At 38.0% G+C, this 21183-nt stretch overlaps 1 protein-coding gene across 2 annotated transcripts; it reads left to right on the top strand.

Annotated features, from left to right (window-relative positions):
- Positions 1-649: 649 nt before the first annotated feature.
- LOC126585861 (ABC transporter C family member 2-like) lies at positions 650-14323 on the top strand. Of its 2 annotated transcripts, none has more exons than XM_050250414.1 (28): positions 650-810; positions 1516-1937; positions 2458-2636; positions 2803-2842; positions 3287-3443; positions 3855-3969; positions 4054-4134; positions 4263-4287; positions 4646-4702; positions 5247-5312; positions 5629-5703; positions 6478-6585; positions 6940-7074; positions 7308-7414; positions 7501-7594; positions 7881-8048; positions 8386-8526; positions 8830-9030; positions 9298-9396; positions 9506-9658; positions 10187-10599; positions 10833-11013; positions 11173-11496; positions 11676-12432; positions 12563-12684; positions 12829-13074; positions 13279-13705; positions 13830-14323. In XM_050250414.1, the coding sequence occupies exons 2-28, from the start codon at positions 1605-1607 to the stop codon at positions 13919-13921; spliced, it is 4896 nt and encodes a 1631-aa protein (XP_050106371.1). In that variant the 5' UTR covers positions 650-810; positions 1516-1604; the 3' UTR covers positions 13922-14323. The 2 variants fall into 2 exon arrangements, with proteins under 2 accessions (XP_050106371.1, XP_050106372.1); XM_050250415.1 differs by lacking the exon at positions 650-810 and adding an exon at positions 866-1012.
- The last annotated feature ends 6860 nt before the right edge of the window (positions 14324-21183 follow it).

Below are 21183 nucleotides of genomic sequence, written 5' to 3'. Positions count from 1 at the left end.
ATATTACAAGTACATTGGAATTAAAGTATATTTTTGTTCACCATCATATTTATTATTATTAGATGAGTTTGAATTATGAGATTTGTGTATATCTGCTATGGAGATTTCAAATTTAAACTCATCTAAAAACACTAAATATGATGGTGAACATCACATATTAATAATACAAACAACATAAATAGATTTTGTTTCTAATTAACAAATAACATCACGCCAACAACATATTTTTTAGTGTGTCGAAAACGTAGTTTGTCAATCAAATGTCATAATACAAGTGATTATAATTTTTTTTTTGAAATATTCAACCACTTGTATTTTGATGCTAATATATTGAGCCGTATTCCCGACACATTAAAAATTTCTTGCATATTTTGTTGCAGCAAGAAAAACAAAATCCAAGAGGATCCTCTTTGTAGGGATCATGAAGATTTTACAATCCCCTCTGTTTATCGTACATGGTCAGAAATCATTGTAAATTTTTTATTTAAAATTAAATATAAACATTACCTGATAAAAATTGATCTTATAATATAGAATTGACAGATATAATTAGAGAATTTCCAGATCCAGATAAAAAAGATCCGAAGATCTCACTCAAACAAAATTATCTTTATCGTAATCGATGACGCATTAAGCCAAACCAAAGCATTTTTTTTTTATTCAATTTTTTTTAATAATAAAGCCCATTTGATTTTTTAAATGACAAAATACTCTTGGTCTTCGACGCCTCCACAGCCTCAAAGAATTAGATACCAATTCCTTTCCATTAATTCCACAGGGAGCTACACACAAAGAAAAAGCACGAAAAAGGTAATCAAAATTTTCCATGAAAATTGGGATTGTTCTTATTCCATTTTCTCGGCATCCAAACAAGAGCTTTTGATTCTTTTGTTTTCCCCAAAAAATTTCCCTTTTTTGATCTGAGAAGGTCGTCAGCTGCTCGTTTGAATGCAGCGCTTTTGCTCTTTCAGTTTTTGTTTCTGGGGTTTTGAGTGCAAGACCAGTCTCTGAGGTGTTCAGTGCTTTTGAAATCTGAAAATTATGAATTCTGTATTTCTGAGTTTTGGTTTTTGGCTTAATAAATGCTTTATACGTTTCTGTAAGTTTGTTTTCTGAAGAAATTTCATTTTCTAGCTCGATTGTAGTCCTCTGTTTGGTTACTGAGAAAATGTACACTGCCAGAATAGATATTGAGTTTTGGTAACTGTAGAAAACAGAAAACTCCTCGTGAATTTCTGAAAATTTTGAAGTTGTATGGAAAGTTTGAACTTTTTCTTTGGATTTTTGAGAACGACGGTGCTTAGAAAAGTAGAATGCTTGAATGTTTTTATTTATTTTTTCATATTCTTTCGAGCCATAGTATTTTCTCGTGGATAAAAAGTTTAAGCTAGTAAGAAAAGTATGCCATTAATCTGAAAAGTTGGAGTTTTTACTGTTTTTTATTTTACCCTTCAAAGAGATTTCATTGGTTCCTGGGTTTTTTTGTGTGGCTAAATTCAATTTTATCATATGCAGGAGTAGCTCACAGTGGGGACTGAGACGTCCGAGTGATGGATTGTGTGCTTTAAAAGTGAATAATTCTTGTGAAAAAAGTGACGAAAAAGATGGGTTTTGAGCCTTTGGATTGGTATTGCCGCCCGGTACCCGGTGGGGTCTGGACAAGAGCAGTGGAGAATGCTTTTGGTGCATACACGCCGTGCGCGGTTGATTCTTTAGTTGTCTGCATTTCTCATTTGGTTGTTCTGGGCCTGTGCATTTATCGAATATGGCGGATCAAGAAAGATTTCAAAGCCCAGAGGTTCTGTTTGCAGTCCAAAGTTTACAATTATATGTTGGGTTTATTGGCTGCTTATTGCACCGCCGAGCCCTTGTTCCGCTTGATCATGGGAATTTCAGTGCTGAATTTAGATGGGCAGATTGGCCTTGCACCATTTGAGGTTGGTTTGTTGATTTGTTGTGTACTGTGAATTAATCGTTTAGCGTTTAGCTGCTCTATGTTGTGTTACCGTAGTTAGCACAGACAAAGTTCTTTTTATGTTAAATTTACAAATAAATGAAGTGAATTAAAGAAACCAGTGTTTTCATTTATCAGATGTAGGGTAATTTGGTAGTCCTCACCCATTAAGTAAAGTGACAAAAGAAACCAAGGTTTTGTACTTGGAACTAAAGAAAATTTCAGCTGTCAAGTTCCCAAAATTTCTGAGGAGATATCAAGTTTAACAAATCATGAACTGTGATCAATTCAAATGCAATGAAATTAGGGGCTTTACACTTAAAAACTCAGTTAGCTTTAGACCATAGGATTAGCATTTTGCACATGTGAGTATCATTAACCTGCACATTTTATTTTTCTGGATAAGGAACAAACTGTCAAGGGAGAAGAAAGTGTACAAAAACAAACTTTCTGTAAGATTACACTCATATGCCTAATATTTTAGTTTCATCTTTTCTTGGCAGGTATTTTCGCTGATATTAGAGGCCATTACTTGGTGCTCTATGCTGGTAATGATTGGTGTGGAAACTAAGATCTATATCCGTGAGGTCCGTTGGTTTGTTAGATTTGCAGTAATTTATACTTTAGTGGGGGATTCCGTGATGCTGAATCTTGTTCTTTCACTGAGGGACTTATACCACAGGTTTGTGTGTCTGTTTACCTAAAACTGGTTCTGCCTTACCAATAATTGATTTGACTGTTTATATTTTCAAAGTTTTTGTTTCTGTTTTATATCACTCTGCTAGTACATTTTGGAGGTTTTTGGTTGTGCAAGACAAACTGACAATCTTCCTGTGTAACCCTTGCAGATCTGTACTATATTTGTACATCAGTGAAGTTGTTGCCCAGGTTTGTTGGCTTGTTTTTTGCTTTTAACCTTAATTTTCGCTGGTTATGCTTTTGTTTCCTCTTCTGTCCTACTTTTTGTAATTTTGTCACACAATGTTTAGGCTATTCTTCTTAAAAGTAGTGAAATAGTGTTTAGGCAGTCTAATTTGCCTAGTCATCCTGCACTGCCCCGTGGCACATACATTGTGTATGCTGTTGGTCTAACATAGGTACAAATTATTTAGTAAAAACAGATGGGAAGTATGTTTAAATTAAAAAAAAGGTGGGAATCAGAAGCCTTTCTGTTTTTTTATAAGAAACCAAAACTCAATAAAAAGAGAAACAAAGAACAAAAGGTGGGAAACTCTACTACTGTTCGTTATTATAGGTTGCTATTTTTATGTTTGATTAGACTGCATATCGAATGTCAAATTATTTTATATATGTATTTTCACTCTGATGTAGGGTTTGTTTGGAATACTTTTGCTTCTGTATATTCCAAGATTGGTCGATTATCCTGGTTATACTCCAATCCGTACTGAATCAATTGATGATGCTGCATATGAAGAACTTCCTGGAGGAGAGCAAATATGTCCTGAGAGGCATGCAAACATATTGTCAAGTATGTAAATAATTTTGATAAGATCCTAATACTTGACATTTAAGAAAATTTATAGAGAATTAAATGCTGATAGAGCTAGTGTGATTGTTAGTGAATTAATTCTGTTTTGTACGTATGCCAACTTTAGTATGGTCTACTGAACCATCATAAAATGCTTTTGTTAAAGGTGATTTCTTTGTTGTTTGACAGCTGTGCTACTGTTTCATGTAGTTAACTTTGATTCAAATCCATTTCAATCTATTTTATTCCTAGTTTTTTTTTCCCTCGCTATTTGTTTTTGGCTTGCTAATTTTGCATGATGCAAAGACAAAGGATATAGAGTATAGACCATTCATAATATTCTGAAGACTGCACTGAACCCTCTTTCCATGGCTTATTTCTCAACTCTTATCTTGGTTGTGTTTTTATCAGGAATGTTGTTTTCATGGGTGAATCCCCTTATGAAGCTAGGCTATCAAAGACCCATTACAGAGAAAGATGTCTGGAAATTGGATACTTGGGATCGTACTGAAACACTGAACAATAAGTGTGTGCTTGTTATTTTCAAATTGGTTTCCACTTAAACTAGTACATCATGGTTTTCATCATAATTCTTTTACTGGCTTTCCAGGTTCCAAGCATGTTGGGCTCAGGAACGTCGAAAGCCTAAACCATGGCTTTTAAGAGCATTGAACTCTAGCCTTGGTGGAAGGTAATATTTTCATGACCCATGGCTTAGATGTGAATCTTCTTCACTTTATTGTCGTTACTTCCCTTGCGCGTCCTATGCAGTCCTATATGTACATGCTTCTCATTCATATTTTATTGTGCTCTTTATAGGTTTTGGTTTGGAGGCTTTTGGAAGGTAATTAGCTCGTTCTTCAGAATTGCTTATGTTTGGTAATAGTCTGCAAAGTTTGATATACGTAATAGTACGCAAAGGTCATTACACTCATATTTCACTAATTGGAATAGTATACGTTTTTAAATTTTTAATCAACACGTACTGCTCTTTGTCATTGTTGTTTTACTTTTTACTTTTTATTGGATTGTGTTGCTAGTTTAGTAGTTTTTAGTCCAGCATACATGCTAGTCACATTGTTCAGGTAGTTGTCCGACATATGAAGAGTTATTTTCTATTTTCTATCTGAAATGTTTTGCATGGTAAAGTTGAACGCTTTGATTGCTATAACTTATTTTATTGTTTTGTTGACAACGTGTAGATCGGGAATGATCTTTCCCAATTTGTGGGGCCGCTTATTTTGAATCATCTCTTACAGGTTTGTGTTTATACCCTTCCCTTTTCTATGTTGTCCGTCTCTGGTACTAATTATTTTAATATGCAAATCAGTAGGGATAAGGATATTGATGATTGGGCCCGTATGAGGGCTGTTTTTTAATTTAACTTGTGCTAGTCAAGCATTCCTGAATTCTGTGTATTTTGGTCATGAAATTGTTGTTGAAACACTGATAACTAATTTGAAGTGACTAGGAAATACAGAAAAGAAAACAACGATGAGACTTCAATGACCCAAAAGTTGTAGTCACTGTAATGTTAGATTAGCTTTATCCTAACCTTCTCCAGGTGTGTTAATTCTGTAATGTTAGATTAGCTTTAACCTTACTTTCTCCAGGTGTGTTAATTTTGTGGATACCGATCCATGATGCATTATTCTTTGTTTTTTATTTTGAAACTTATGTTACTGGTGTGTCACAATTCCTGCATATCTCTGAAATCAGATATAGTGTATCAGAGTCCTGTAAATTGATCCTTTATTGTAATTATCATAATCCTTCTTTTATTTAATCTGAAATTGTCTGCAGTCTATGCAACGAGGGGATCCAGCATGGATTGGTTACATCTATGCCTTCTTAATATTTGCTGGAGTGGTATGATATAAGTCCTCTGTTTTGTATTTATGTCATTTCCAATACATAGATTGTTTTGCACAGCTACCCTTTAGTATCACACATATTGGCATAGTCTTGCTGCATTATCAATTTCAAGGGATGTTGCAGTTACCCTGCTTGGTGAATTGACAAAAATTGCTTACCTAATATAACCTGCTCCCTCTTTTCTTGAAGTTCCTGTTTTTCCCTAAGAAACTTCCATTATCCACTAGCGGGTGTTTGAACCCGGGAACTTATCTTACATCTTCTTCTTTTTTTTTTTTTTTTTTAATGAGAGGATGTACCTTGCTTTCAGGTTGGTGGGGTGTTATGTGAAGCTCAGTATTTTCAGAATGTCATGCGCGTTGGCTTCCGGCTTCGGTCAACCTTGGTATTTTGGTTTTACCTTTTCCAACCCCGTTTTAATGCTATTAACCGTATTCTAATTTATGTTTGTATTTTACCATGTTTATAATATCATCAGTGTCATTCTGTTGCCAAATTATACTGCTATTTAAGAGAAACCACTTTGTCGAGGAATTTTAACAAAGTTCCATCTATGCTCATTTTTACGTTGAAGGATATTAATATAGTAAGGGTGAATCAGTAATAAACAATCATTTCAAATTAAAAATATAAGAAAAATGCTCCAACATTTTTACTCCCACCACTCTCCCTCCCAGTATAACTTTTGTTTCACATTCATGGCATGTATGAGATTTAGCAACCAATGCAAGTCTATCAGTTTGTGGGTCCCTTGAATTGGTCATGGTCCCTGGGTGAGTGAGGATTGGAATTTTACAGTAGATTCTTAGCTCAGGGATGTCTATAGATGTTTGGTTTTGATAGGGCAAGGTTTTTGGTTTGAATCATGGAATGCCAAACTCAAAAACAATTTTACTATGCTATTTACTGGGGGCTTGCGACATTTAGCTGGTTAATTAGGAGTTCTTGAGAGGGTTAAGGTCTTGTTACTTTTCTATGTTTGGTGTGGGGTTTGTTTTTAGTGTTTTATGTTGAGGGGTTAGCTAGTTGTATGGTCTTCTGATTGGTCTAATAATGTGGGGAAGTATTGAACTCATAATTTTATGAAGGTATGCAAGACTTGCTAATAATCTTGATATATCATTTTGTGAAGCATGATTCTATACATTTCTTATTTTAGGTTGCTGCTGTATTTCGGAAATCCTTAAGGCTGACTCATGAAGCAAGAAAGAAGTTTGCCTCTGGGAAGATAACCAACTTGATGACAACTGATGCTGAAGCACTTCAGGTACACACTCTGAACAGTTTTTGCATGTGTCCTAAAAATTATCTTTTGAAAGTGAAAATGAATTGTTTAATTAGAGATTACTATAGAAATTTCCTGAAGTCAGACGATAGTAAAACCCTGAATGTGCGATTGGAGCCACACTTCTCTGGACACTTTAATCTCAGAACATGAGAAGTTTTCTTTTTCTACTTATTATCTACTCAAAATTCGTTTCAATTGAGATTTGGGTTTATCTCATCCTTTTCAAAATATATACAGGTGGTACCAAACAACTTTAGTGTACTAATCATTTTGTGCTATTATTTGTGAAGTTGTTTTGGTTGGTTGGTTAATTTGTTTTTGTTCCTTGCACAGCAAATATCCCAATCTCTTCATACTTTGTGGTCAGCTCCATTTCGTATCATTATCTCCATGGTTCTTCTTTATCAGCAATTGGGGGTTGCTTCACTACTTGGTGCCCTCATGTTAGTTCTTTTGTTCCCCCTACAGGTAAAATAGTTGTTCCATTTGATTTTGCTTGTTTTGTATAAAAACTATGTTAATATGCTTTAGTTATACCTAAAAGAATCCTGACTAGTGACTACATTACTATCACAATGGAGTCTGCCTGTCTGTGCTGAGTAGATAGTAACTACGCTACAGTTTTATATTTTCCACCTTATACATGTTTAGATATCCTTTCAATTTAATGTGTCCTGATCTTTGTGATTTACTTGGGACAGACATTTGTGATCAGCAAAATGCAGAAATTGTCCAAGGAGGGGTTACAGCGTACAGACAAAAGAATTGGTCTGATGAATGAAATTTTGGCAGCAATGGACACTGTGAAGTATGACTCAATTTTGGTGACATGCCTATATATGTTAGGGGGATTTATATGTACTGTTTTTCATTGTGTATTTTCAAATGGTTCAGATGTTATGCATGGGAGAGTAGTTTCCAATCCAAGGTGCATAGTGTTCGAAATGATGAGTTGTTCTGGTTTCGAAAAGCATCACTGCTGGGAGCGGTATGGCAATTTTTTTCTGAAATTTCGTTTTCTTACCATATCCACTCATTTGATGTAAATTCTTCTCATTTGTCTTTTTTTGAAGGTTTTCATTCCTATAAGAAAATCTCTTCTGATTTCATATAATCATGACATGCCATCAGCATGCTACAGTTGATCACTGAAGTAGGCATTTTGCATGATCTTGTATCAATCATGATCATGTGCATATCCAAATTCCTTGAGATAGATGTTACGAACGTCAACCTTTTTTTTTTTTTTACTGACTCTTTCCCTTGTTTTGCAGTGCAATGGATTTATACTAAATAGCACCCCAGTTATAGTCACTGTGATTTCATTTGGATTGTTCACTTTTCTTGGTGGGGATCTTACACCTGCAAGGGCATTTACTTCACTTTCTCTGTTCGCTGTGCTTCGGTTTCCCCTATTCATGCTTCCTAATATAATAACCCAGGTTCGACTTCTTTCCTGGTACCCAAAAATGATAATATTTTCCTCAAAACATTTATTGCGGTTCAAACTTTAGGTTATTCTTGAAGATGTTTTTTTTTGGGTAGTGTGATGTATATGCAAGAATATTTCAGTGTTTTATATCCTGTTGGTTCTTTTCTGAATACAATTCTTGCCAATACTTTGAATAAGCAGTTTAAAAATATGTTAGCCTCTTCAGCATTAAGTACTCTTTCAATTTCTTGTAAATCATCAAATAAAGTTCTTTGTCTGCCAACTTTGTGAACTTCTTACATGTTTTCTTCTATTACTTAATTTCTAGTATTACTTTACTTTTGCAGGTGGTTAATGCTAATGTATCCTTAAAGCGCCTAGAGGAGCTACTTTTAGCTGAAGAAAGAGTTCTTCTGCCAAACCCTCCTCTTGATCCAGGACTGCCGGCCATCTCAATTAAGAATGGATACTTTTCTTGGGACTCAAAGGTCTAATTGATAATGTTTCTTTAGTTTCTCTGTGGCTGTGATGAATATGTTCATCGCACATTTGATTCATGATTTCCTATGTGTGTTCATGTATATAGTCAAGTTGTGCATTTTTGTTGCAGGCTTGAGGTCAGCTTTTATCTCTGGTGTCCAATTTTAGCTTTCATAGTGCTTACATCATATAAGTTTGTGTGTATTGTAGAAGGATTCTGTAAATAAGTAATCTAGTGCTTGAACAAGCTTAGAAGTATTTTGCATTTTCTCTGTGAAACAAACAGACCTGAAATATATGTTTTCCTTCAGGCGGAGAAGCCCACACTGACGGATGTTAATTTGGATATCCCTGTTGGGAGCTTGGTAGCAATTGTTGGCAGTACTGGTGAAGGAAAGACGTCGCTTATATCTGCAATGCTTGGGGAGCTTCCTTCTGTAGCAGAATCAAGTGTTGTAACGAGAGGAATGGTTGCTTATGTTCCACAAGTTTCATGGATTTTTAATGCAACCGTAAGTTTTGAGCATCCCCATTTTTTTGTATTTATTTACGTCTTTCTGAAGTATGTGTTTGATTTTTTGCATTTATTTACTGTTTCTGTGAATCTGGAAATTCTTGTGATTGAAATGTGCTGGCTCAAATAGTACTTGTTCTTGTTATCAAGGTAATTTAGTTGGAGACAGTGCCCTGGGACATGATTTAACCTTGAGTAGTAAATTAATTACAAGGCAATCTACTTGCTCATGCAAATGGGTCACTTTCTGAATTTACGTTTTCAGGTACGTGACAACATTTTATTTGGATCATACTTTGACTCCGGAAGATATGAGAAGGCAATAGATGTGACTGCATTGAGGCATGACCTTGACTTATTGCCTGTAAGTGCTCTTAAGAGTTCTATCATGTTAGTTCTTACAGTGCTTTTTGCAAACTTCCGATGCTACCTAGTAATTTGTGGGCCTAAATTTCTCACTTGTTTCACTGTAGGGTGGTGATCTGACCGAGATTGGTGAAAGAGGAGTGAATATTAGTGGTGGGCAGAAGCAAAGAGTCTCTATGGCTAGAGCTGTCTACTCCAACTCTGATGTATACATTTTTGATGATCCCTTGAGTGCTCTGGATGCTCACGTGGCTCGACAGGTTACTATTTTACATCTAACTTAAGTTATTCACTTCAAGAGTTCGGTTATCCTTATTGCTCCTAGATTCTAATTTTAAATATAAAAAATAATCTATGATCTATTGTTAAGCATGTCTTTTGTCATCTCCACAAACATGTTCTTGGTAAGTTATCAGTATTTCCGATACTAGGTTGAATCTTTGTATTGTCAGAGTTAATTGGACTTACCCACATAGGCATACCTTTATTTAAGCATTTGTGTTCGCGGATCATAATCACATTAATTTTGACAAATTCGTATTTAAGTCCTGTGATTCTACTAGTATGGTTCTATCTTCCTTATATTTCTACTGTAAAGCGTATGGATATTTTATTGAAAAGATGTGCAATGACTTAGTAGTAAATACACGCTGGTTTATCTTGTCTTTTGCATTTTCCTAATTATGTTATTTATTTCTACACTTGCAAGCCCTATCTCTGGCTGCTGAAAATTGGTTATTAATTATTCTTTTGTATAGTCGTGTAACATTTCTTATGTATCATACCAGGTTTTTGATAAATGTATCAGGGGAGAATTGAGAGAGAAAACCAGGGTTCTTGTTACAAATCAGCTACATTTCCTTTCGCAAGTTGATAGAATCATCCTGGTCCATGAAGGTATGGTGAAAGAGGAGGGAACATTTGAAGAGCTTTCCAATAATGGCACGCTGTTCAAAAGGCTAATGGAAAATGCGGGAAAAATGGAAGAATATGAAGAAGAAGAAAAAGAAGATGGTGGAACCATTGATCAAAACAGTGAAACGATGGAGCATAGTGCCTCTTCAAAACCTATTGTTAATGGGATGGTTAATGGTATACCAAAAAGTACAAGCCAAGCAAATAAACCAAAAGAAGGAAAATCTGTTCTTATCAAACAAGAAGAAAGGGAAACAGGCGTTGTTAGCTTGAAAGTTTTGGCGAGGTAAATCAGATTTTCAATAACAAAATTTCAGTATCCCCTTGAATTCCCCTAGTACTCTGGTACATTGAGTCATCCCATAATTCTTAAGAAATCTTGGTCTCAGAGGTGTTTGTCGTCAATTTGACTTCTTTTGCACATACATTGTGAGAGGGACTACAACTAAGTGCTAGTCGCACATTACCTAGGTATTGAATGCTTACAAGTCTTGTAAATTTTCAATTTATCTTATCCAGGTATAAGGATGCGTTAGGAGGCTTGTGGGTGGTTATGATACTCTTTATGTGCTATATTTCATCTGAGGTTCTACGAGTTTCAAGTAGCACATGGTTGAGCCATTGGACTGATCAAAGCATGACAGGGAATTATAACCCCGGTTTCTACAACATGATCTATGCACTTCTATCATTTGGTCAGGTAAGAACACAGTTATACAGCAGTTGCTTTAAGTTAGGTGTTGAAATTTGTGTGAACTATCTTGTGGAAGATTTTGCATCGAATTCTACTGAGAAGCTTGAATCACTTTTACCACCTTGTTTCTTGTGATGAAAATCCATCTACATTTCTTGGTTTCAGGTTTTGGTGACACTGGCAAACTCTTATTGGTTGATTACTTCTAGTCTTTATGCTGCTAGGAGGTTGCATGAGGCCATGCTTAACTCTATATTAAGAGCTCCAATGGTCTTCTTCCAAACCAATCCCCTTGGACGGATCATAAATAGATTTGCAAAGGATCTTGGAGACATTGATCGGAATGTTGCTCCATTTGTGAATATGTTTCTTGGCCAAGTCTCTCAGCTCCTTTCTACCTTCATCTTGATAGGGATCGTGAGCACTATGTCCTTGTGGGCCATTATGCCACTTCTTGTTTTGTTTTATGCAGCCTATCTCTACTATCAGGTACATGATTCTTACATGTTTGATATGCTTTTGGAGTCACCCTTAACTTACGGTTACTAGGTTTCATGTACTTATCCTGTTGTATTATTGTGTTGGTGTGTTGGTCACTTTGGTATCGCTTTTTTTATTTGCACTCTGTATTGTCTAATATCCTCTATTTTCTCTCTCTATTGGGGTAGAGCACGGCTCGTGAGGTAAAGCGCCTGGACTCCATCAGCAGATCCCCTGTTTATGCACAATTTGGTGAAGCACTGAATGGTTTAGCAACTATTCGTGCATACAAGGCTTATGATCGGATGGCAGACATTAATGGAAAATCTGTGGACAACAATATCAGATTCACACTGGTGAACATGAGTGGAAACCGCTGGCTTGGAATTCGTTTGGAAACATTGGGAGGTCTCATGATATGGTTTACGGCTACCTTTGCTGTTATGCAAAACGGAAGGGCAGAGAACCAGCAGGAGTTTGCATCCACTATGGGTCTCCTTCTCAGTTATGCACTTAATATTACAAGTTTATTGACTGCTGTTCTGAGACTTGCAAGTCTGGCTGAGAATAGCTTAAATGCTGTTGAGCGGGTTGGTACATATATAGAGTTGCCTGCGGAGGGTCCAGCTGTAATTGAGAGCAACCGCCCCCCTCCAGCATGGCCTTCATCTGGATCTATTAAGTTTGAGAATGTTGTTCTACGTTATAGACCTGAACTTCCTCCAGTTTTACATGAGTTGTCTTTCACAATTTCTCCAACTGACAAGGTTGGAATTGTTGGAAGGACTGGTGCAGGAAAGTCCAGCATGATAAATGCATTATTTCGGATTGTTGAATTAGAAAGAGGAAGAATTTTGATTGATGATTATGATATCGCTAAGTTTGGACTGACAGATCTACGTAAAGTTCTTGGTATCATACCTCAGTCACCAGTTCTCTTTTCAGGTACATGCAAACGGTGACCTAGGAAGCTATAATATTAGTCAGAAGCAGTAAGAAGTTGATATGTTTTAGTTGACAACACCTAATAAAGTACGTTTGTTCTAATGATCCTTTTTTTTTTTGTTTTTCTTAGGAACTGTGAGGTTTAATCTCGATCCTTTTCAAGAACACAATGATGCTGACCTCTGGGAAGCTTTAGAGAGGGCACATCTGAAGGATGCCATCAGGAGGAATTCTTTGGGATTAGATGCTGAGGTATACGCTCAACTTCGCTTGATGTGATTTCGGTCTTATTGTATATAGGTTCTTCCTCATTTAGAGGTTACTCAAGGGGTGGTAAAGAAGTCATATCCTTAATGCAATAGTGTCTTAATTCTCTCTTACTTGTGATATGTCAAGGTCTCGGAGGCAGGAGATAATTTCAGTGTTGGACAGCGACAATTATTAAGTCTTGCCCGAGCATTGTTGCGAAGATCAAAGATTCTTGTTCTTGATGAAGCGACTGCAGCTGTTGATGTCAGAACTGACGCTCTTATTCAAAAAACTATTCGTGAAGAATTTAAGTCATGTACAATGCTTATTATTGCTCATCGTCTAAATACCATTATTGACTGCGACCGAATCCTTCTGCTTGATGCTGGCCGGGTATGCTTCAATCAGAGTTAGTTATCATTCATTGTTTTATTTTCTGCTTATTTTTTACTACCAGTGCGGAGAGGTTATGAATTCTGTCTTATGGTATCCATATTGCGAATTTGAGTCAATTATACTTGAGAGCTCTTGGCAGCTTTTGAACTTAAAAGCTTTTAAGTCATTTTCTTTTTTGTTGATCACTTTTTGTGCTTCTAGGTTCGAGAATTTGATACACCAGAGCGCCTGTTGTCTAACGAAGGAAGCGCTTTCTCTAAAATGGTCCAAAGTACGGGCTCAGCGAATGCTCAATATTTACGAAGCTTGGTACTTGGAGGGGAAGGAGAAAACAGGTTGGCGAGAGAAGGAAACAGACAAATAGATGGGCAGAGGAGATGGCTGGCCTCTTCTCGCTGGGCTGCTGCTGCTCAGTTTGCTGTAGCTGTGAGCCTCAGTTCATCTCAGAATGACCTCCAAAGGTTGGAAATTGAAGACGAGAACAGCATCCTCAAGAAGACGAAGGATGCAGTGATAACACTCCGAGGAGTTTTGGAAGGAAAGCATGATAAAGAGATCGAAGAGTCTCTTGATCAAAACCAGATCTCTAGAGATGGGTGGTGGTCAGCTCTCTACAAAATGGTTGAAGGTACCATGCGACTCCAGTTGCTTTCTCGACCCAAATTATTTCCACAATCAGAATTAATATATTCTGGATGAATGTTTTCGTCTGTTTACAAAATCTGACTGCGTTTAAACGATTTTTTCCCCAGGTCTTGCTGTGATGAGCAGGTTGGCTAGGAACCGGCTTCATCAAACAGAAAATGTTGGCGACAGAATTGACTGGGACCATGCTGACATGTAGGAAAACCGTCTCTGGCTTGGTGAAGGCAGTTTCATGCTACTAATCGTTACCGCTTTAGCTTCTACATACTGCAATTTTTCCGGTGGATTTTATATTGTGAGGGTGGTAGTCACAGGACATTCTAAGCTGTCCTGCTCGGGTCTCGGATATGGCAATAAATTGGTCCGTTGTGAAATTCATACACGGGAAAACTTCCGAGGACGATCTGGTGTTTCAGATCGCCATTTTCTGTTGTGTTAATTTCGACGACAGACAAATCCTTGATATGGATTGTCCAGTGTCAACGAACAGTAAGCTGTAAAACTGCTTATGCTTGTAGATGTAGTTACCGAATGCAGTGGCTCAAATGTTGTGTAGGATAATTACTGTCTATAACAATTGTCCATTTTCTGGGTTCGAAAACTTAAACTCCAAGCATTATATTCTTGCTAAGTGGATTGAAAAAGAGATTGTTATATTAGAAATCACTTAATTTAAGTCGATTTTTAAAATAAATCGATGTATCTCTGATGGACAATGGAAAGGAAAATAATTTACGCGCTTTCTTTTACGTTTCTATTTTTTTCAACTGTTATAATGAACAAATCAAAGAAAAATTAAGGATTAGGAGGATTAAGAGAGATGTGAAGAAGGTGACGTAGTCTACTTTAGTTAACATATTTTGGAAAATAATTTTCAGGCACCTTTTTATCCTTTTTATACTTTCTTGTTTATTTTGTAATTTAATTTTCAATTATTTACTTCAAAAGCTCTAGTGGAACAAGTCTCCAATCATTACGTACTAATTCTCAGGCTCTAAGGTCATCTCTAATTGAATGGGCTAAACATAGGTTCGTCTAGATTATAGTTTCGCAAAAAATTATTTTTAAATGAACAGTGTCAGATTATACTTATACACCGTCTCTAACCGAAGGAGTTAAATATAGTGCCTTCAATAATTTATTGATTTTAAGTTTATACTTTGAATTTGTTGTTTAATTTAATAAAACTACCATTGAATGTTTTTATATCTAGTCATTGAATTTAAATTAATTATTGCATCATAAGAGTTGTCCTAAAAAGGGCTGATAGGTGGCCTACACTTGGCCAACCTGATGCGCCTTCAGCCAAATAATGTTTTATTGGGCTAGTAGAATTATAGCTCAGGCTACCCAGTCATCTATTGAAGATTAGTTTTTTGACATTTCAAACTATTTTTTTACTGTTGGAGCTTTAGCCTCTCTATTGGAAATGACCTCAGCTCCATAGTCAAGCGTCGTAACTATAACATTCCTTAGCGCCTATATAATTGTTTGCATCTCTGTATCTCTTTGATCATATATGTTATGCAATAAAAAAAGAAGAAGAAGATATACAAGTGTTTACATTCAAGATTTTGTTCTATGATAAAAAAAAAAAAAACTAATGAAAATGGCTTAAAAACTTTGAGTTTTAACGATAAGTCAAAATAAAGGGTAAAATGAATAGTACCAGATTTGACTTTTTAGTGTAAAAATATGATTTTTCGTTAAAATGAACAGCATCACGAATTTTCCGTTAAAACTCTCAACAAAAAAGTTGTTATATCTTATGGAGAACTTTTTCTGAGAAGTCACGGCACTCAGCAGATTCCATAAAGAAAGATCATGTATTGTCGACAGAATTTAGATCCTCTCGGCATCCAGCGGTCTGGAACCGAGATTCTCTCATTTGACTGACTCGTGAGGGTATCACTATCAATTTATCAAACCAGCATGATATACGCGGTTCCAAATACCCGCCAATTATTTAATCTCTTTGATTTCAATTTCATGTCGTTAACTCCGCCTGTGTAAGTTTATCTTACATTGCCGGTCCCAAGCCCGGATAAAGGAGGAGGGGGAGGACGTCAGGTAGTCGACAGCCGGCACTCCACAGTTACATCGAATCCTTATGACAATGAATCCAGAACGAAATTGCGCTAAAGCTAGGACGTCACCCTTAAGTGGTGCGCTGTGTGGCCCGAGCACAGTGATAAGTGAGCAAGGGTCGCTGTATCTCCATCGGCACCCGGATGCAGTGTTAAATGAGCAAGGGGGCCATAGAAACTTCTTTTCGAACGACTCCACTCAAAGTTGTTTGGGAGCATATGCTCCTATCAACTTTACACAGGACACACAAAAGAAGTACTTTGATCCTATTAGACGGGGGATGGTGAATAAGCTAGGACAGAAGGGTAGAGTTCAAGAGAGTAGAATGCGTTTAGGAACGTGGAATATAGGAACCTTAACGGGAAAATCTATGGAAGTAGTGGAAGTTATAGTGAGGAGAAAGATAAATATTATGTGCCTACAAGAAACTAAGTGGGTTGGTCTTAAGGCAAATGATCTAGAAAACTCAGGGTTTAAGCTTTGGTATTCGGGCACAAATAGAACGAGAAACGGTGTTGGCATCATTGTGGACAAGACCTTGACACAAGATGTTGTAGATGTCAAGAGGGTAGGAGATAGAATCATGGCAATCAAGATTGTAATAGGACAAGAACTCATCAATGTGATTAGTGCGTACGCACCTCAAGTAGTGTTGGATACGAGTTCGAATGAGAAATTTTGGGAAGACCTTGGAGACTTGGTGCAAGGAATTGCTCAGACGGAGAAGTTATTTATAGGAGGAGATTTAAATGGACACGTGGGCAGGGAGACAGGCAACTATGGAGGTTTTCATGGTGGCCATGGTTTTGGGGAGAGAAACGAGGATGGGGAAGCTATCTTGGATTTTGCAATGACATATGATCTCTTTTTAGCCAACACCTTCTTTAAGAAGAGAGAAGAACATGTGATCACCTACAAGAGTGGGTCGTCAAAAACACAAATAGATTTTCTTCTAATGAGGAAAGGGGATCGTATAACTTGTAAGGATTGCAAAGTTATACCGGGGGAGAGCTTGGCTAATCAGCATCGCTTGTTGGCGATGGATGTACATATCAAAAGAGTGAGAAAAAAGAACAAGACTTGGAAGTGCCTAAGGACTAGATGGTGGAATCTAAAAGGAGAAAAACAAGTCATTTTCAAAGAGAAAGTAATCACCCAGTGTGTGTGGGATAGAGAGGGGGAAGCTAGCCAAATGTGGGATTCCATGGCTAGCTGTATCCGAAAAGTAGCAAAAGAGGTATTAGGAGAGTTCAAGGGCTTTGCTCCACACCAAAAGGAATCTTGATGGTGGAATGAGGAGGTACAAACAAAGGTGAAGGCTAAGAAGGAATGTTGTAAAGCCTTATACAAGGATAAGACCGATGAAAATGGTGAAAGGTATAGAAGAGCGAAGCAAGAGGCGAAGAAAGCTGTGAGAGAAGCTAAGTTAGCGGCTTATGACGATATGTATAAGCGACTAGATACCAAAGAAGGAGAGTTGGATATCTATAAACTAGCTAGAGTAAGGGAAAAGAAGACAAGGGACCTAAACCAAGTGAGGTGCATCAAGGATGAGGATGGAAAGGTTCTTGCTACAGAGAACGCGGTCAAAGACAGATAGAGAGGTTATTTTCATAATCTTTTCAATGAAGGACATGAAAGGAGTACTTCTTTAGGGGAGTTGAGTAACTCAGAAGAGTGTATAAACTACTCCTTTTATCGTCGAATCAGGAAGGAAGAAGTGGTTGTAGCTTTGAAGAAGATGAAGCATAGAAAAGCAGTAGACCCAGACGATATACCGATTGAAGTGTGGAAAGCCTTGGGAGAGACAAGTATAGCATGGCTCACTGACCTTTTCAATAAGATTTTGAAAATGAAGAAGATGCCAAACGAGTGGCGAAAGAGCACCTTGGTGCCTATTTACAAGAATAAGGGCGACGTACAAAATTGCATGAATTATAGGGGTATTAAGCTAATAAGTCATACAATGAAGCTCTGGGAGAGAGTCATTGAGTATAGATTGAGGCAAGAGACACGGGTTTCGGACAACCAATTCGGGTTCATGCCAGGGCGCTCAACCATGGAGGCAATCTATCTCTTACGAAGATTGATGGAAAGATATAGAGATGGGAAAAAGGATTTACACATGGTCTTTATAGATTTGGAAAAAGCGTATGATAGGGTCCCAAGAGACATTCTTTGGAGGATTTTAGAGAAGAAAGGAGTACGAGTAGCATATATCCAAGCTATAAAGGATATGTATGAAGGAGCAAAGACTGCCGTAAGAACTCATGAAGGACAAACCGAAAGCTTCCCCATAACTGTAGGATTACATCAAGGCTCATCCTTAAGCCCTTACCTTTTTGCGTTGGTAATGGATGAGTTAACAGGACATATTCAAGATGATATTCCTTGGTGTATGCTTTTCGCAGACAATATAGTGTTGATAGATGAAACTCAGGAAGGGGTAAATGCGAAGCTTAACCTTTGGAGAGAAGTGTTGGAATCTAAAGGTCTTCGCCTAAGCCAATCAAAGACAGAATATATGAAGTGCAAGTTCAGTGCAAATGGAGACCAAAATGAGTTAGGGGTGAGGATCGGAGATAAGGAAATACCAAAGAGCGACCGTTTTCGCTACCTAGGATCTATCTTGCAAAAGAACGGAGAATTAGATGGAGATCTCAACCATAGAATACAATCTGGATGGATGAAGTGGAAGAGTGCATCCGGCGTGTTGTGTGATCGTCGTATGCCACTGAAGCTTAAGGGAAAATTCTATAGGACAGCAATAAGGCCGGCGATGCTGTATGGCACAGAATGTTGGGCGATGAAGCATCAACACGTACACAAAATGGGTGTAGCGGAGATGAGGATGCTTCGTTGGATGTGTGGGCACACAAGAAATGATAAGATTAGGAATGAGGATATCCGAAGTAAAGTAGGAGTAGTCGAAATTGAAGGAAAGCTGAGAGAAAATCGGTTACGGTGGTTTGGACATGTGCAAAGAAGGCCTACTGACGTTCCGGTTAGAAGATGCGACTACGAGACAGAGGTTCAGGGCCGAAGGGGTAGAGGAAAACCTAGGAAAACTTTGGAAGAGACTCTAAGAAAAGACTTAGAGTACTTGGATCTAACGGAGGACATTACACATGATCGAGCATAATGACGTTCTAAGATTCATATAGCCGACCCCACTCAGTGACTTGGATTTTTTCAAGTCTCCAATCGAGAAGTTTTCCCCACTCGGGAAATTAAGGGAACACTACCTCAACCTACATGCTCCACTCACAAAGCTTCAACATACAAGATTCAACAAAAGAAAAATTCAAAGAACTTAGCGAATAAGGCTTTGGTGTATTTAACACAATACGTTGAAATGAAACAAAGCTTATTTATTGATATCTCCAATAAGTTACAAATATGTACATATACATGAGTCAAAATAAACAAACAAGAGGGAGCCTTCACAAAGGTTGCTTAGGAGAAGCCTCAGCAGTCGGTAGAGCCCCAGAAAGAGAAGGCATCGAAGGGGGATCATTCGGAGCCTCAGTACTGGACAACACCTTAGAAGGAGGAGGCATCAGAGGTTGATCATTTGGAGCTTCATTACGCGGTACAGCCCCAGAAGAAGAAGGCAATAAATGCCTTTGGAACAAACCCACAAACCTTTGATGATCATGTAAAATCTGACAATCAGATTCCTTCATCTGGTCAAGCTTCCTCTTCATGTTTGTAGCATAGTCATGTGCGAGCCGGTGCAACTGTTTATTCTCATGCTTGAGCCTTCTAATCTCCTGTTTGAGACTCATCACTTCAGCCACCAATGATTCAACTTGGCGGGTTCAAGCAAATAGGCGTTGGGCCATATTAGACACAGAACCTGCACACTGAACACTGAGAGCCAGAGAATCCTTAACAGCCAACTCATCAGACAGTTTGGAAAGTAGTCTGTTATCTTTGGGAGTGAGAATGTTCCTGGCCACCACCGCAGCGGTCATATCATTCTTCATCACGGAATCCTCAACGGTAAGAGGACCAGTAGGGGATAAGAAGGATGAGCGCCATATGTTATCTGGAGAAGGCGTGGCTGCCTCTTCAACAAGGTTCAAGTCAAAACGACGGTCGGAGGGGCCAGACATTTTCAAAGGTGTTGAAGAGAGAAAAGGTTGGATAAATCAAGATCTTAGAAATGCAAGAAGGGAGCTTCTACTGGTGGAGATTCAAGTGTGCTTTGGAACTTAATACCAGCCTCTATAAAAATCTGCACTCGATGGAGCTTCAGAAATCGAAGAGGCACCTGCTCAGAAATCGAAAAGGCGTTTGCTTTCTCAAAAGCTGGGCTGCTCAGAGACCACGAAGGCAGATATCAGGAAACGAAGAGACGTTTGCTTTCTCAAAAGCTGGGCTGCTCAAAGACCACGAAGGTCGATCGCAGAAATCGAAGAGGCACTTGCTTTCTCAAAAGCTGGGCTGCTCAGAGACCACGATGGCCGATCTTAGAAATCGAAGAGGCACCTGCTTTTTCAGCCTTGTCAGCACCTGTCACATGCACACTCAACTTTGCGGAAATTATGGGCATTCTGTCGAAGATTTCTGGTGAAGTAGAAAGCACGTGAATGTTACTGTTCAATCATCCACTTTCCACACGCAACATCAGCTCACGGGTACCACATATAACTTTGCCAAAAATCTCTGACAAAGTTTAGACACGTGAAGCTTGCAGCTCCCATTACATCGCTATGACCAAGAAGGGTAAAAGAATAACAAAGAAACAACACTAACAAAAGTTTAGACACATAAATTTTGAAGGTCTAGCTACCATATTATTACCCACAAGGGTAAAGGAACAGAACCACTGCTGGATAATTGGAAAGTCCCTGTGTGTCAACCTCTGTGCTCCGTGGCAAGGTAGACTAGCAAACAGGCATAACCTTTACTCACATTCGAGAAAACACTCCCAACAAGATTGCTTGCTTCAAGATCGAAGAGGCACCGCCCTCCGAATCTCGAGAGCCAGACTCCCAACATGATTACTTTCTCAAAAGCGACGAGACACCGCTCTCCTAATCTCGAGAGCCAGACTCCTAGCAGGATTGCTTTCTCAAACATCGAAGAGGCACCGTTATCTGAATCTCGAGAGACAGATCCCCGACAGGATTGCTTGTTCGAAAACCGAAGAGGCACCGCTTTCTCAACTTCGAGAGCCCCTTAGATAAAGCTTGTCTGTAATCTTCACACCGCTTTCTCAACTTCGAGAGCCAGATCTTCTTGGATAAAGCTTGTCTGTAATCTTCACACGTAACATCAGCTTTCCAGATACCACAGACCACTTTTTCAAAGTGTTCTGACAGAGTTAAAACACGTGAAGCTGGCAGCTCCCACTACCGTGCTATG

Source organism: Malus sylvestris, chromosome 10 (genome assembly GCF_916048215.2).
Source record: "Malus sylvestris chromosome 10, drMalSylv7.2, whole genome shotgun sequence".
Taxonomy (NCBI): Eukaryota; Viridiplantae; Streptophyta; class Magnoliopsida; order Rosales; family Rosaceae; genus Malus; species Malus sylvestris.
Note: the sequence above shows the minus strand (reverse complement) of the source record. Positions and strands in the feature narration are given on the sequence as shown.